This window comes from Oncorhynchus nerka, linkage group LG6, assembly GCF_034236695.1.
Source record: "Oncorhynchus nerka isolate Pitt River linkage group LG6, Oner_Uvic_2.0, whole genome shotgun sequence".
In the NCBI taxonomy this organism is placed as follows: domain Eukaryota; kingdom Metazoa; phylum Chordata; class Actinopteri; order Salmoniformes; family Salmonidae; genus Oncorhynchus; species Oncorhynchus nerka.
This window is the reverse complement of record NC_088401.1, coordinates 13,781,794-13,797,325: the sequence shown is the minus strand read 5'-3', so window position 1 is coordinate 13,797,325 and position 15,532 is coordinate 13,781,794. Positions and strand designations below refer to the sequence as shown.

Here is a 15,532-nt window from a genome sequence, read left to right as displayed (position 1 = left end):
GCCTATGCCCTATATCAATCTACAGGCCATCAGGCTATGCCTATATCCAATCTACAGGCCATCAGCCTATGCCCTATATCAATCTACAGGCCATCAGGCTATGCCCTATATCCAATCTACAGGCCATCAGCCTATGCCCTATATCAATCTACAGGCCATCAGGCTATGCCCTATATCCAATCTACAGGCCATCAGGCTATGCCCTATATCAAATCTACAGGCCATCAGGCTATGCCCTATATCAATCTACAGGCCATCAGGCTATGCCCTATATCCAATCTACAGGCCATCAGCCTATGCCCTATATCCAATCTACAGGCCATCAGGCTATGCCCTATATCAATCTACAGGCCATCAGGCTATGCCCTATATCCAATCTACAGGCCATCAGCCTATGCCCTATATCAATCTACAGGCCATCAGGCTATGCCCTATATCCAATCTACAGGCCATCAGGCTATGCCCTATATCCAATCTACAGGCCATCAGGCTATGCCCTATATCCAATCTACAGGCCATCAGGCTATGTCCTATATCCAATCTACAGGCCATCAGGCTATGCCCTATATACAGGCCAATCTACAGGCCATCAGGCTATGCCCTATATCCAATCTACAGGCCATCAGCCTATGCCCTATATCCAATCTACAGGCCATCAGGCTATGCCCTATATCCAATCTACAGGCCATCAGGCTATGCCCTATATCCAATCTACAGGCCATCAGCCTATGCCCTATATCCAATCTACAGGCCATCAGGCTATGCCCTATATCCAATCTACAGGCCATCAGCCTATGCCCTATATCCAATCTACAGGCCATCAGGCTATGCCCTATATCCAATCTACAGGCCATCAGGCTATGCCCTATATCCAATCTACAGGCCATCAGCCTATGCCCTATATCCAATCTACAGGCCATCAGGCTATGCCCTATATCCAATCTACAGGCCATCAGGCTATGCCCTATATCCAATCTACAGGCCATCAGGCTATGCCCTATATCCAATCTACAGGCCATCAGGCTATGCCCTATATCCAATCTACAGGCCATCAGGCTATGCCCTATATCCAATCTACAGGCCATCAGGCTATGCCCTATATCCAATCTACAGGCCATCAGGCTATGCCCTATATCCAATCTACAGGCCATCAGGCTATGCCAAGGCTACAGCCTATTGTGCGCGCACCCAACAACAAGTGAAAATTCTTCGGACCCAGGAGGCGCGCGCCCGTGGCTAGGACAACTCATTTCAGTCTTGTCGCTCTGAAAAGAAAGTGAAAGCCTCGAGCGCAGTGGGTCACCCGCCTAATGCGAAGCCCCAGGCATTCCCCAGATATTAGGGGAGATTCAAACGACTTTGAATTGGCCAAAGGTTAGGTCTTTAAATCGAATAATGAAAATGATATTTTAAGATGGTTTGCCATTCATTAGTAATGTGCACAATAAGATTAAAGCGCCCCGGACAATCTCATATAACATCCTATTTCAGGAGAATTTTCAAAACACTCAAGAGTCCACGTAGAAGGGGGGGTTTTGGGCACACAGGAGAAAATTGGTTTCTTCGTTTATTTCAGTCATTCTTTTGCATAATGCCCCTTTGAACGCAGAGAACGAGTGTGAGGTTGTCATGCGTGCTTGGCAAGTGAGACGGCGCGTAAAGCGGGTTCGAGGCGGGTGCCAAGGGGAGTCCTTAGCGCGCTGTATGGGAATATTAAGTGTCGAATTAGGACTGATCCAGCTGGAGAAAGTTGAGATAATTTCTCTCTCTTTCCCTCTCTAGCTCTCACTCTCACTCTCTCTTCCCCCACTCTCTTTCTCTCACTCTCTCTCTCTTTCCCTCACTCCCCCTCCCTCCCTCCCTCTCCTTCCCTCCCTCTGCCCCCCCTCTCTCTCTCTCACACACCATCTCCACATTTAATTGCTTTATTATTCCCGCCCATGTGATATGATGTCATTCTGTCTCGGATTAGCAGGTGTAGTGCGAGACTATAAAAGAGGACCAAATGAATCCGAGGTAATTTCACGCGCTTTGGTCCGATACCATGGACGGGTAAAACGGGTGAGAATGGCTTCGGTGAAAGGAAGCGCATTGATGGCCCCTAATAGAACCCTTTATAAGGATTTGGGGAATTAAGTCGTGGATGGATGGATGGAAGCAGGGAGGGGAGCAAGTCTTTATGATTAAGTGATTTGTTACTTCATTAATGACAAAGGGACTCGCTTCCATCGACATGGCATTACAGATGTCAACACTAATTTAGCGCCTTTAAACGTTTTTAAAGCGCGTTTTGTAAAGAGGGACCCGGATAAAGTGGGCGATCTAATTGAAAACCCCTCGCCTTTGTCGCCCGTTTCACATGTGGGGATTCTGCTCATGAATATATGGGTCTGTATTTTGTCAACTCGGCTGGAGAGACTTTCAGTTGGCCTGTCCAGTGTGGCCGGCCACCATACAAATGAGACCGGCAGCGCTATACTCCCGTTCTCAGTTCCTCACATTCACAACTTCATTATTTTCTCCTCTGGTGAGCCTCTCTTTTTTTTCAATTAATTTGGAAAACAATTAACATGCATTTTTGACATAATTCCAAACGACTTTTCAAATTTCACATGAATGTTAAATAATATTAACATTCATGAATTTACAGAATGGAATCATACAATTATTTTGATTTGAAGCATTCATAAACCTAGGTCTATCTATATCATTTCTAAATATATGCAATACTTAAAACGTCAGTTTCTTCATAACAATTTTATTAATAGTTCTATAATTCTATTTCACATGTTTAAAATTGCTGGCTTTTGTCAGTTCTAAAATGGATTGAAATAATAATCTAAGCAATATTTAATTTCACCACTCATTTATTAAATTATGTTTGTTTTCTATCTATTATTAAACCAGGAAATGTACAATCACTTTAACAATAGAAAAAACTCCTGCCCTATTGGGAACATCTTTCCATGACACCCTGCACTCAATCTGTTGGGGAACAGTTTTGACATAAATTATCATGTAAAAACCTCTGATGGCTCATAACCATGGGGGACCTCTCAGGGCCACGGCTAAATCCATACAACTTTACACCAAGTGCAACTTCTCAAGCATGGTCTCTTTTCAAATATGCAAGGCTATGTTTTGAAAATTATGTTTTTGTTAGTTTTCCCCCCTCATTTTTTAATATATTTACACCAGTTTACTTTTCTTTCTCAGTTCAGCCATAAGAGACACTGGATAGAATCTAAAATGTACGTAATTTGTCCATAAATTAAAACTCAATTTGCTGAAAGCCTGAAAATGATATTTTGTTTACTCCAAAATGATCAATCGTGTGCTGCTTAATGATGTTGGGAACTGAAAAGGAAGACAGAAGAACAAACTTGATGCAGGTTAGATTGAGCCAGTAGGTTCAGGTTGGGTTGCAGAGTAGGACAGGAATGTCTGTGGACAGGTTGCTTTGGCTTGGATGGAGACCTCAGACTCTGCTTTGGCACTGGGTTCACGTGGTCTACTGAATCAACTGTTTTTAGTTCTGGTTCTTGCTCTTTCTCTGGACTCGAGAAAGCATGTGTGTGCGTGTGTGCGTGTGTGTGTGTGTGTGTCCATGTCCAAGCAGCAGGTGTCATGGAGTTGACCCCCCTGAGTTCATAGTTTTTAATTTGTCACAAAAAAGTAGACTTAGTGAAACAGGAAGCATGAGCTAGAGAAGGGGTTAACGCAGTATGGAGGTTCGTTGGTGTGTGTGTGTGTGTGTGTGTGTCCATGTCCAAGCAGCAGGTGTCATGGAGTTGACCCCCCTGAGTTGACTTAGTGAAACAGGAAGCATGAGCTAGAGAAGGGGTTAACGCAGTATGGAGGTTCGTTGGTGTTTGTGTGTCAGGGGGAGTCTTGGTGAAATGGATCTATAGCTAAGGAATACGTTCAATCAGGAGACCTGGAGGGGTGATGATGATGATGATGCTCTCTCACACACAAACACACGCATGAATGCACACACACACGCATTAACGTACGCACGCACACACACACACACACACACACACACACACACACACACACACACACACACACACACACACACACACACACACACACACACAGCGCTCCGGTTTGCCAGTGCTCTTTGAATTTGGTTGTGCTTTTTGTTTGGGGCTAAGAATTATGGGGAAGGGGTGGGGAAGTTAGAAGATCAGAGGTTAGAGATAAGGGTTGGATCCACCCACCACACCACTCCAGAGGTATGAGAGGTAAGAGGGGGACAGGTGAGGGACAAAAGCCCAGGAGAGAGAGAAAAGGTTGGGATAACAGCTGTTCAGCACACCTCCTTCCCAGGAGCTCTGCTGGGCAGGATGTGGATCTGGGTGATCTGGGCAGAGTGCTCTTTAGCCTTCAGCCTTAGAGCTGCAATACTGGATGCTCTGCGGTCTGCTGCAGCCGAGGAGGAGGGCGATGGGGAGGAGGAAGGGTCAGAGAGGACCGGGGGAGGGATGGAGGGAGTCTTGATGGACGGGGCAGGCTGGCTGAGGAGTGCAGCAACGGTGGATGCACTGGTCAGAGGGCCCATACTGGAGAAGATCCTGAGAGAGAGTGAGGGGGGGGTGAGGGAGAAGACTGTTAGAGCAGATTGTGATCACCAGCATTTTTACACCAGCGCAAATGAATAAAAAAAGGCGATAAGGAGAGGAGGCACCTTAAACTATTGAGATACTCTTGTTTCGAGTGTGTATGTCTGTTTTGGCACTTCAGGTAACAGCTTGTGTATCAACATCACACTCAGCTAATTACTGTCAATACTGACAAGGCAGAGTGATAATGTGTCTGATGCCATGTACACGGCAGGGTAGCCTAGTTGTTAGAGTGTAGAGGCGGCAGGGTAGCCTAGTGGTTAGAGCGTTGGACTAGTAACTGGAAGGTCGCAAGTTCAAACCCCCGAGCTGACAAGGTACAAATCTGTTGTTCTGCCCCTGAACAGCCAGTTAACCCACTGTTCCTAGGCCGTCATTGAAAATAAGAATTTGTTCTTAACTGACTTGCCTAGTTAAATAAAGATAAAATAAATAAAACACACACACAGTCTCATGAGCCACATTAAGGGCTGTAAACTAGCACACTTCCATCTTACTGAAACCAACAAAGGTAGATGTCGGTGGTGCCTGTCAAATAAAATAAAATACAAATGTATTGGTCTTGTACACAGATTTGCAGGTGCAGGGAAATGCTCTTGTTTCTAGCTCCAACAGTGTAGTAATACCTAGCAATACAATACACACATAATGAAAAAAGTTAAACATTTACAAAGTTAATAAATATCAGAACGAGCCATGTCAGTGTCCTGTATTTTTACTATTTTCTATATTGTAGAATAATAGTGAAGACGTCAAAATTATGAAATAACACATACGGAATCATGTAGTAACCGAAAAAGTGTTAAACAAATCAAAATATATTTTATATTTGAGATTCTTCAAAGTAGCCACCCTTTGCCTTGATGACTGCTTTGCACACCCTTGGCATTCTTTCAACCAGCTTCACCTGGAATGCTTTTCCAATGGTCTTGAAGGAGTTCCCACATATGCTGAGCACTTGTTGGCTGCTTTTCCTTCACTCTGCGGTCCAACTCATCCCAAACCATCTCAATTGAGTTGAGGTCGGGTAATTGTGGAGGCCAGGTCATCTGATGCAGCACTCCATCACTCTCCTTCTTGGTAAAATAGCCCTTACACAGCCTGGATGTGTTTTGGGTCATTGTCCTGTTGAAAAACAAATGATAGTCCCACTAAGTGCAAACCAGATGGGATGGCGTATCGCTACAGAATGCTGTGGTAGCCATGCTGGTTAAGTGGGCCTTAAATTCTAAATAAATGGATGGCGTATCGCTGCAGAATGCTGTGGTAGCCATGCTGGTTAAGTGGGCCTTAAATTCTAAATAAATGGATGGTGTATCAATACAGGCATCCTTCCTAACTCAGTTGCCGGAGAGGAAGGAAACCACTTAGGGATTTCACCACAAGGCCAATGGTGAATTTAAAACATTTACAGAGTTTAATGGCTGTGATAGAAGAAAACTGTGTAGTTACTCCACAATACTAACCTAACTGACAGAGTGAAAAGAAGGAAGCCTGTACAGATACAAATATTTAAAAACATGGATCCTGTTTGCAACAAGACACGAAAGTAATACTGCAAAAAATGTGGCAAAGCAATTCACTTTTTGTCCTGAATACAAAGTATTATGTTTGGGGCAAATCCAATGAAACACATTACTGAGTACCGCTTCAAGAATAGTGGTGACTGCATCATGTTATGGGTATGCTTGTAATCGTTAAGGACTTTTTCAGGATAAAAAGAAACAGAATGGAGCTAAGCACAGGCAAAAACCTAGAGGAAAACTTGGTTTAGTCTTCTTTCCACCATACACTATGAGATTAATTAACCTTTCAGCAGGGCAATAACCTAAAATACTAAGCCAAATCTACACTGGAGTTGCTTACCAAGAAGACAGTGAATGTTCCTGAGTGGCCGCGTTACAGTTTTGAATTAAATCTACTTGTAAATCTATGGCAAGACCTGAAAATGGTTGTCTGGCAATGATCAACAACCAATTTGACAGAGCTTGAAGGATTTTGAAAAGAATAATGGGCAAATGTTGCACACTCCGGGTGGGGAAAGCTTTTGGAGATTTACCCAGAAAGACTCACAGCTGCAATCACTGACAAAGATGCTTCTACAAAGTATCGGGTTTGAATATTTATGTAAATGAGATGTTTCTGTATTTAAGTTTCAATACATTTGCAAAAATGTTAAAAACATGTTTCAACTTTGTCATTATGGGGTATTGTGTGTAGATGGGTGAGAAGAAAAATATATTTAATCTATTTTGAATTCAAGCTATAACAACAAAATGTCAAGGAGTATGAATACTTTCTTGAAGGCACTGTACATATAAACTGGGTAAAACAGTAAACATTATTAAAGTGAACAGTGTTCAATGACTATGTACAGTGGGGTCAACAAGTATTTGATACACTGCCGATTTTGCAGGTTTTCCTACTTACAAAGCATGTAGAGGTCTGTAATTTTTATCTTAGATTCCGTCTCTCATAGTTGAAGTGTACCTATGATAAAAATTACAGACCTCTACATGCTTTGTAAGTAGGAAAACCTGCAAAATCGGCAGTGTATTGTTCTCCGCACTGTACATAGGGCAGAAGTCTCTAAGGTGCAGGGTAGAGTACCGTGTGGTACATTTACATTACATTTAAGTCATTTAGCAGACGCTCTTATCCAGAGCGACTTACAAATTGGTGCGTTCACCTTATGACATCCAGTGGAACAGCCACTTTACAATAGTGCATCTAAATCTTTTAAGGGGGGGGGGGGGGGGGGTGAGAAGGATTACTTTATCCTATCCTAGGTATTCCTTAAAGAGGTGGGGTTTCAGGTGTCTCCGGAAGGTGGTGATTGACTCCACTGTCCTGGCGTCGTGAGGGAGTTTGTTCCACCATTGGGGGGCCAGAGCAGCGAACACTAACCGGCTAGTAACAGTAACTAAGGTGCAGGGTAGAGTACCGTGTGGTAACCGGCTAGTAACAGTAACTAAGGTGCAGGGTAGAGTACCGTGTGGTAACCGGCTAGTAACAGTAACTAAGGTGCAGGGTAGAGTACCGTGTGGTAACCGGCTAGTAACAGTAACTAAGGTGCAGGGTAGAGTACCGTGTGGTAACCGGCTAGTAACAGTAACTAAGGTGCAGGGTAGAGTACCGTGTGGTAACCGGCTAGTAACAGTAACTAAGGTGCAGGGTAGAGTACCGTGTGGTAACCGGCTAGTAACAGTAACTAAGGTGCAGGGTAGAGTACTGTGTGGAAACCGGCTAGTAACAGTAACTAAGGTGCAGGGTAGAGTACCGTGTGGTAACCGGCTAGTAACAGTAACTAAGGTGCAGGGTAGAGTACCGTGTGGGAACCGGCTAGTAACAGTAACTAAGTTTCAGAGCAGGGTACTTTTTCTTTTGCGACTGTTTGATTTGGATTTGCATTTTTAATTTGGTTGCAAGGTTACCAATGAAATTGTTTTACCTGGTGACGTTTGTTTGCCGATTTTCTTTACATTTTTCCTATCATGATTTATTCAAACAGTAATGTGCAATTGACCAAAAATCAACAAACATTCTGAAGAGGAAACAACCTATATGAGCTATATGTCTTTATGTAGCCTTTAGCGCCACTAATGCTAATGATGATGCTGATGATAATGCTAATGATGATGCTAATGATTATGATGATGCTGATGCTAATGATGATGCTAATGCTAATGATGATGCTAATGATGATACTAATGCTAATGATGATGCTAATGCTAATGATGATGCTGATGATAATGCTAATGATGATGCTGATGATAATGATGATGCTGATGATAATGCTAATGTTAAATGATGATGGTAATAATAGCCTCTTGTCCATACAGAAATAAATAAAGTCAATAAAAAATAAGCTACTACATCAGAAAGCATGATTTGGTGACAGAGGATGAATTTGGGATTGTTTTAAGTCTCATTGCCTACAGTCAGAAGGGCCCGCAATTTGGACAGTGCGCTTGGCAAATACCACCAATATAATTGTGGAGTTGCGACTGTCAGCCCCATCCACGTCGATGCTCTCTCTGCTGTCTCCTGTAGTCCACTATCAGCTCCTGTATATTGTTGACATTGAGGTTATTTTCCTTGCACCACTCCGCCAGTGCTTTCACCTCCCTGTAGGCTGTCTCGTCGTTGTTGGTATTCAGGCCTACCACTGTTGTGTCAACAGCAAACTTAATGATTGAGTTGGAGACATGCGATGCTGAGCACGGACCTTTGTGGGGACCCTGTGTTGAGGATCTGTTGTTGCCTACCTTCAACATCTGGGATTGGAACATCAGAAAGTCTAGGACCAAGGTACATAGGGCGGGGATCAGACACAGGGCCCTGAGCTTAGTGATGAGCTTGGATGGCACTCTGGTGTTGAGGGCTGAGCTGTAGTCGATGAAAAGCGTTCTTACACAGGTAGACAGTCCTTGTGAGCAGAGGGGGGCCACGTCACTGGCTCAATGTTGTTTTCCACAAAGTGGAAGTAAGGATGATTATGGATGATGACGGTCACTAGTGTGAGGTGAAGTTATAGAGGACAGTACCGGTGTGAGGTAATATTATAGGTAGAGGACAGTACAGGTGTGAGGTGGTATTATAGAGGACAGTACAGGTGTGAGGTGGTGTTATAGAGGACAGAACAGGTGTGAGGTGGTGTTATAGGTAGAGGACAGTACAGGTGTGAGGTGGTATTATAGAGGACAGTACAGGTGTGATGTGGTGTTTAGAAGACAGTACAGGTCTGAGATGGTATTATAGGTAGAGGACAGTACAGGTGTGAGGTGGTGTTATTGAGGACATTACAGGTGTGAGGTGGTGTTATAGAGGACAATACAGGTGTGAGGTGGTGTTATAGAGGACAGTACAGGTGTGAGGTGGTGTTATAGAGGACAGTACAGGTGTGAGGTGGTATTATAGGTAGAGGACAGTACAGGTGTGAGGTGGTGTTATAGAGGACAGTACAGGTGTGAGGTGGTGTTATAGAGGACAGTACAGGTGTGAGATGGTATTATAGGTAGAGGACAGTACAGGTGTGAGGTGTTGTTATTGAGGACAGGACAGGTGTGAAGTGGTGTTATAGAGGACAGTACAGGTGTGAGATGGTATTATAGGTAGAGGACAGTACAGGTGTGAGGTGGTATTATAGGTAGAGGACAGTACAGGTGTGAGGTGGTGTTATAGAGGACAGTACAGGTGTGAGGTGGTATTATAGGTAGAGGACAGTACAGGTGTGAGGTGTTGTTATTGAGGACAGGACAGGTGTGAAGTGGTGTTATAGAGGACAGTACAGGTGTGAGATGGTATTATAGGTAGAGGACAGTACAGGTGTGAGGTGGTATTATAGGTAGAGGACAGTACAGGTGTGAGGTGGTATTATAGGTAGAGGACAGTACAGGTGTGAGGTGGTGTTATAGAGGACAGTACAGGTGTGAGGTGGTGTTATAGAGGACAGTACAGGTGTGAGATGGTATTATAGGTAGAGGACAGTACATGTGTGAGGTGTTGTTATTGAGGACAGTACAGGTGTGAGGTGGTATTATAGGTAGAGGACGGTACAGGTGTGAGTTGGTGTTATAGAGGACAGTACAGGTGTGAGGTGGTGTTATAGAGGACACTACAGGTGTGAGGTGGTGTTATAGAGGACAGTACAGGTGTGAGGTGTTGTTATTGAGGACAGTACAGGTGTGAGGTGGTATTATAGGTAGAGGACAGTACAGGTGTGAGGTGGTGTTATAGAGGACAGTACAGGTGTGAGGTGGTGTTATAGAGGACAGTAGAGGTGTGAGGTGGTGTTATAGTGGACAGTACATGTGTGAGGTGTTGTTATTGAGGACAGTACATGTGTGAGGTGGTGTTATAGAGGACAGTACAGGTGTGAGGTGGTATTATAGGTAGAGGACAGTACAGGTGTGAGGTGGTGTTATAGAGGACAGTACAGGTGTGAGGTGTTGTTATTGAGGACAGTACAGGTGTGAGGTGTTGTTATTGAGGACATTACAGGTGTGAGGTGTTGTTATTGAGGACAGTACAGGTGTGAGGTGTTGTTATTGAGGACAGTACAGGTGTGAGGTGGTGTTATAGAGGACAGGACAGGTGTGAAGTGGTGTTATAGAGGACAGTACAGGTGTGAGGTGGTATTATAGGTAGAGGACTGTACAGGTGTGAGGTGGTGTTATAGAGGACAGGACAGGTGTGAAGTGGTGTTATAGAGGACAGTACAGGTGTGAGGTGGTGTTATAGAGGACAGTACGGGTGTGAGGTGGTGTTATAGAGGACAGTACAGGTGTGAAGTGGTGTTATAGAGGACAGGACAGGTGTGAAGTGGTGTTATTGAGGACAGTACAGGTGTGAGGTGGTATTATAGGTAGAGGACAGTACAGGTGTGAGGTGGTGTTATAGAGGACAGTACAGGTGTGAGGTGGTGTTATAGAGGACAGTACGGGTGTGAGGTGGTGTTATAGAGGACAGTACAGGTGTGAGGTGGTGTTATAGAGGACAGTACATGTGTGAGGTGTTGTTATTGATGACAGTACTGGTGTGAGGTGGTGTTATAGGTAGAGGACAGTACAGGTGTGAGATGGTATTATAGGTAGAGGACAGTACAGGTGTGAGGTGGTGTTATAGAGGACAGTACAGGTGTGAGGTGGTGTTATAGAGGACAGAACAGGTGTGAAGTGGTGTTATAAAGGACAGTACAGATGTGAGGTGGCATTATAGGTAGAGGACAGTACAGGTGTGAGGTGGTGTTATAGAGGACAGTACAGGTGTGAAGTGGTGTTATAGAGGACAGAACAGGTGTGAGGTGGTGTTATAGTGGACAGTACAGGTGTGAGGTGGTGTTATAGGTAGAGGACAGTACGGGTGTGAGGTGGTGTTACAGGTAGAGGACAGTACATGTTTGAGGTGTTGTTATTGAGGACATTACAGGTGTGAGGTGTTGTTATTGAGGACATTACAGGTGTGAGGTGGTGTTATTGAGGACATTACAGGTGTGAGGTGGTGTTATAGAGGACAGAACAGGTGTGAGGTGGTGTTATTATAGAGGACAGTACAGGTGTGAGGTGGTGTTATAGAGGACAGTACAGGTGTGAGGTGGTGTTATAGAGGACAGTACAGGTGTGAGGTGGTGTTATAGGTAGAGGACAGTACAGGTGTGAGGTGGTGTTATAGGTAGAGGACAGTACAGGTGTGAGGTGGTATTATAGGTAGAGGACAGTACAGGTGTGAGGTGCTATTATAGGTAGAGGACAGTACAGGTGTGAGGTGGTGTTATAGAGGACAGTACAGGTGTGAGGTGGTGTTATAGAGGAGAGTACAGGTGTGAGGTGTTGTTTAGAAGACAGTATAGGTGTGAGTTGGTGTTTAGAAGACAGTACAGGTGTGAGGTGGTGTTATAGAGGACAGTACAGGTGTGAGTTGGTGTTTAGAAGACAGTACAGGTGTGAGGTGGTGTTATAGAGGACAGTACAGGTGTGAGGTGGTGTTATAGAGGACAGTACAGGTGTGAGGTGGTGTTATAGAGGACAGTACAGGTGTGAGGTGGTATTATAGGTAGAGGACAGTACAGGTGTGAGGTGGTGTTATAGAGAACAGTACAGGTGTGAGGTGGTATTATTGAGGACAATACAGGTGTCAGGTGGTGTTATAGAGGACAGTACAGGTGTGAGGTGGTGTTGAAGAGGACAGTACAGGTGTGAGGTGGTATTATAGGTAGAGGACAGTACAGGTGTAAGGTGGTGTTATAGAGGACAGTACAGGTGTGAGGTGGTGTTATAGAGGACAGTACATGTGTGAGGTGGTGTTATAGAGGACAGTACAGGTGTAAGGTGGTGTTATAGAGGACAGTACAGGTGTGAGGTGGTGTTATAGAGGACAGTACAGGTGTGAGGTGGTGTTATAGAGGACAGTACAGGTGTGAGGTGGTGTTATAGAGGACAGTACAGGTGTGAGGTGGTGTTATAGGTAGAGGACAGTACAGGTGTGAGGTGGTATTATAGGTAGAGGACAGTACAGGTGTGAGGTGGTGTTATAGAGGACAGTACAGGTGTGAGGTGGTGTTATAGTGGACAGTACATGTGTGAGTTGGTGTTTAGAAGACAGTACAGGTGTGAGGTGGTGTTATTGAGGACAATGCAGGTGTCAGGTGGTGTTATAGAGGACAGTACAGGTGTGGGGTGGTGTTATTGAGGACAATGCAGGTGTCAGGTGGTGTTATATAGGACAGTACAGGTGTGAGGTGGTATTATAGGTAGAGGACAGTTCAGGTGTGAGGTGGTGTTGAAGAAGACAGTACAGGTGTGAGGTGGTATTATAGGTAGAGGACAGTACAGGTGTGAGGTGGTGTTACAGGTAGAGGACAGTACAGGTGTGAGGTGGTGTTACAGGTAGAGGACAGTACAGGTGTGAGGTGGTGTTATAGAGGACAGTACAGGTGTGAGGTGGTGTTATAGGTAGAGGACAGTACAGGTGTGAGATGGTGTTACAGGTAGAGGACAGTACGGGTGTAAGGTGGTGTTATAGAGGACAGTACAGGTGTGAGGTGGTGTTACAGGTAGAGGACAGTACGGGTGTAAGGTGGTGTTATAGAGGACAGTACAGGTGTGAGGTGGTGTTACAGGTAGAGGACAGTACAGGTGTGAGGTGGTGTTATAGAGGACAGTACAGGTGTGAGGTGGTGTTATAGAGGACAGTACAGGTGTGAGGTGGTGTTATAGAGGACAGTACAGGTGTGAGGTGGTGTTATAGGTAGAGGACAGTACAGGTGTGAGGTGGTGTTATAGGTAGAGGACAGTACAGGTGTGAGGTGGTATTATAGGTAGAGGACAGTACAGGTGTGAGGTGCTATTATAGGTAGAGGACAGTACAGGTGTGAGGTGGTGTTATAGAGGACAGTACAGGTGTGAGGTGGTGTTATAGAGGAGAGTACAGGTGTGAGGTGTTGTTTAGAAGACAGTATAGGTGTGAGTTGGTGTTTAGAAGACAATACAGGTGTGAGGTGGTGTTATAGAGGACAGTACAGGTGTGAGTTGGTGTTTAGAAGACAGTACAGGTGTGAGGTGGTGTTATAGAGGACAGTACAGGTGTGAGGTGGTGTTATAGAGGACAGTACAGGTGTGAGGTGGTGTTATAGAGGACAGTACAGGTGTGAGGTGGTATTATAGGTAGAGGACAGTACAGGTGTGAGGTGGTGTTATAGAGAACAGTACAGGTGTGAGGTGGTATTATTGAGGACAATACAGGTGTCAGGTGGTGTTATAGAGGACAGTACAGGTGTGAGGTGGTGTTGAAGAGGACAGTACAGGTGTGAGGTGGTATTATAGGTAGAGGACAGTACAGGTGTAAGGTGGTGTTATAGAGGACAGTACAGGTGTGAGGTGGTGTTATAGAGGACAGTACATGTGTGAGGTGGTGTTATAGAGGACAGTACAGGTGTAAGGTGGTGTTATAGAGGACAGTACAGGTGTGAGGTGGTGTTATAGAGGACAGTACAGGTGTGAGGTGGTGTTATAGAGGACAGTACAGGTGTGAGGTGGTGTTATAGAGGACAGTACAGGTGTGAGGTGGTGTTATAGGTAGAGGACAGTACAGGTGTGAGGTGGTATTATAGGTAGAGGACAGTACAGGTGTGAGGTGGTGTTATAGAGGACAGTACAGGTGTGAGGTGGTGTTATAGTGGACAGTACATGTGTGAGTTGGTGTTTAGAAGACAGTACAGGTGTGAGGTGGTGTTATTGAGGACAATGCAGGTGTCAGGTGGTGTTATAGAGGACAGTACAGGTGTGGGGTGGTGTTATTGAGGACAATGCAGGTGTCAGGTGGTGTTATATAGGACAGTACAGGTGTGAGGTGGTATTATAGGTAGAGGACAGTTCAGGTGTGAGGTGGTGTTGAAGAAGACAGTACAGGTGTGAGGTGGTATTATAGGTAGAGGACAGTACAGGTGTGAGGTGGTGTTACAGGTAGAGGACAGTACAGGTGTGAGGTGGTGTTACAGGTAGAGGACAGTACAGGTGTGAGGTGGTGTTATAGAGGACAGTACAGGTGTGAGGTGGTGTTATAGGTAGAGGACAGTACAGGTGTGAGATGGTGTTACAGGTAGAGGACAGTACGGGTGTAAGGTGGTGTTATAGAGGACAGTACAGGTGTGAGGTGGTGTTACAGGTAGAGGACAGTACGGGTGTAAGGTGGTGTTATAGAGGACAGTACAGGTGTGAGGTGGTGTTACAGGTAGAGGACAGTACAGGTGTGAGGTGGTGTTATAGAGGACAGTACAGGTGTGAGGTGGTGTTATAGAGGACAGTACAGGTGTGAGGTGGTGTTATAGAGGACAGTACAGGTGTGAGGTGGTGTTACAGGTAGAGGACAGTGCGTGTGTAAGGTGGTGTTATAGAGGACAGTACAGGTGTGAGGTGATGTCACAGGTAGAGGACAGTACGGGTGTAAGGTGGTGTTATATAGGACAGTACAGGTGTGAGGTGGTGTTACAGGTAGAGGACAGTACAGGTGTGAGGTGGTGTTATAGAGGACTGTACAGGTGTGAGGTGGTGTTACAGGTAGAGGACAGTACGGGTGTAAGGTGGTGTTATAGAGGACAGTACAGGTCTGAGGTGGTGTTATAGGTAGAGGACAGTACAGGTGTGAGATGGTGTTACAGGTAGAGGACAGTACAGGTGTGAGGTGGTATTATAGGTAGAGGACAGTACAGGTGTGAGGTGGTATTATAGGTAGAGGACAGTACAGGTGTGAGGTGGTGTTATAGAGGACAGTACAGGTGTGAGGTGGTGTTATAGAGGACAGTACAGGTGTGAGATGGTATTATAGGTAGAGGACAGTACATGTGTGAGGTGTTGTTATTGAGGACAGTACAGGTGTGAGGTGGTATTATAGGTAGAGGACGGTAC

At 45.0% G+C, this 15,532-nt stretch overlaps 1 protein-coding gene across 2 annotated transcripts in view; it reads right to left on the bottom strand.

The window, feature by feature from the left end:
- Positions 1–2,738: 2,738 nt before the first annotated feature.
- Positions 2,739–15,532, bottom strand: part of LOC115123535 (aristaless-related homeobox protein-like) — a 35,091-nt gene continuing 22,297 nt past the window's right edge. Inside the window, exons 5-6 of one of the 2 annotated variants that reach the window (XM_065019113.1) lie at positions 5,536–5,753; positions 4,453–4,580 (exon numbers count right to left, since the gene is read on the bottom strand). In XM_065019113.1, the coding sequence (XP_064875185.1) occupies positions 4,555–4,580; positions 5,536–5,753 (244 nt within the window). In that variant the 3' untranslated portion in view covers positions 4,453–4,554. Of the gene's footprint in view, positions 4,581–5,535; positions 5,754–15,532 lie in introns of both variants that reach the window. The other variant, XM_065019112.1, reaches the window with a different exon arrangement.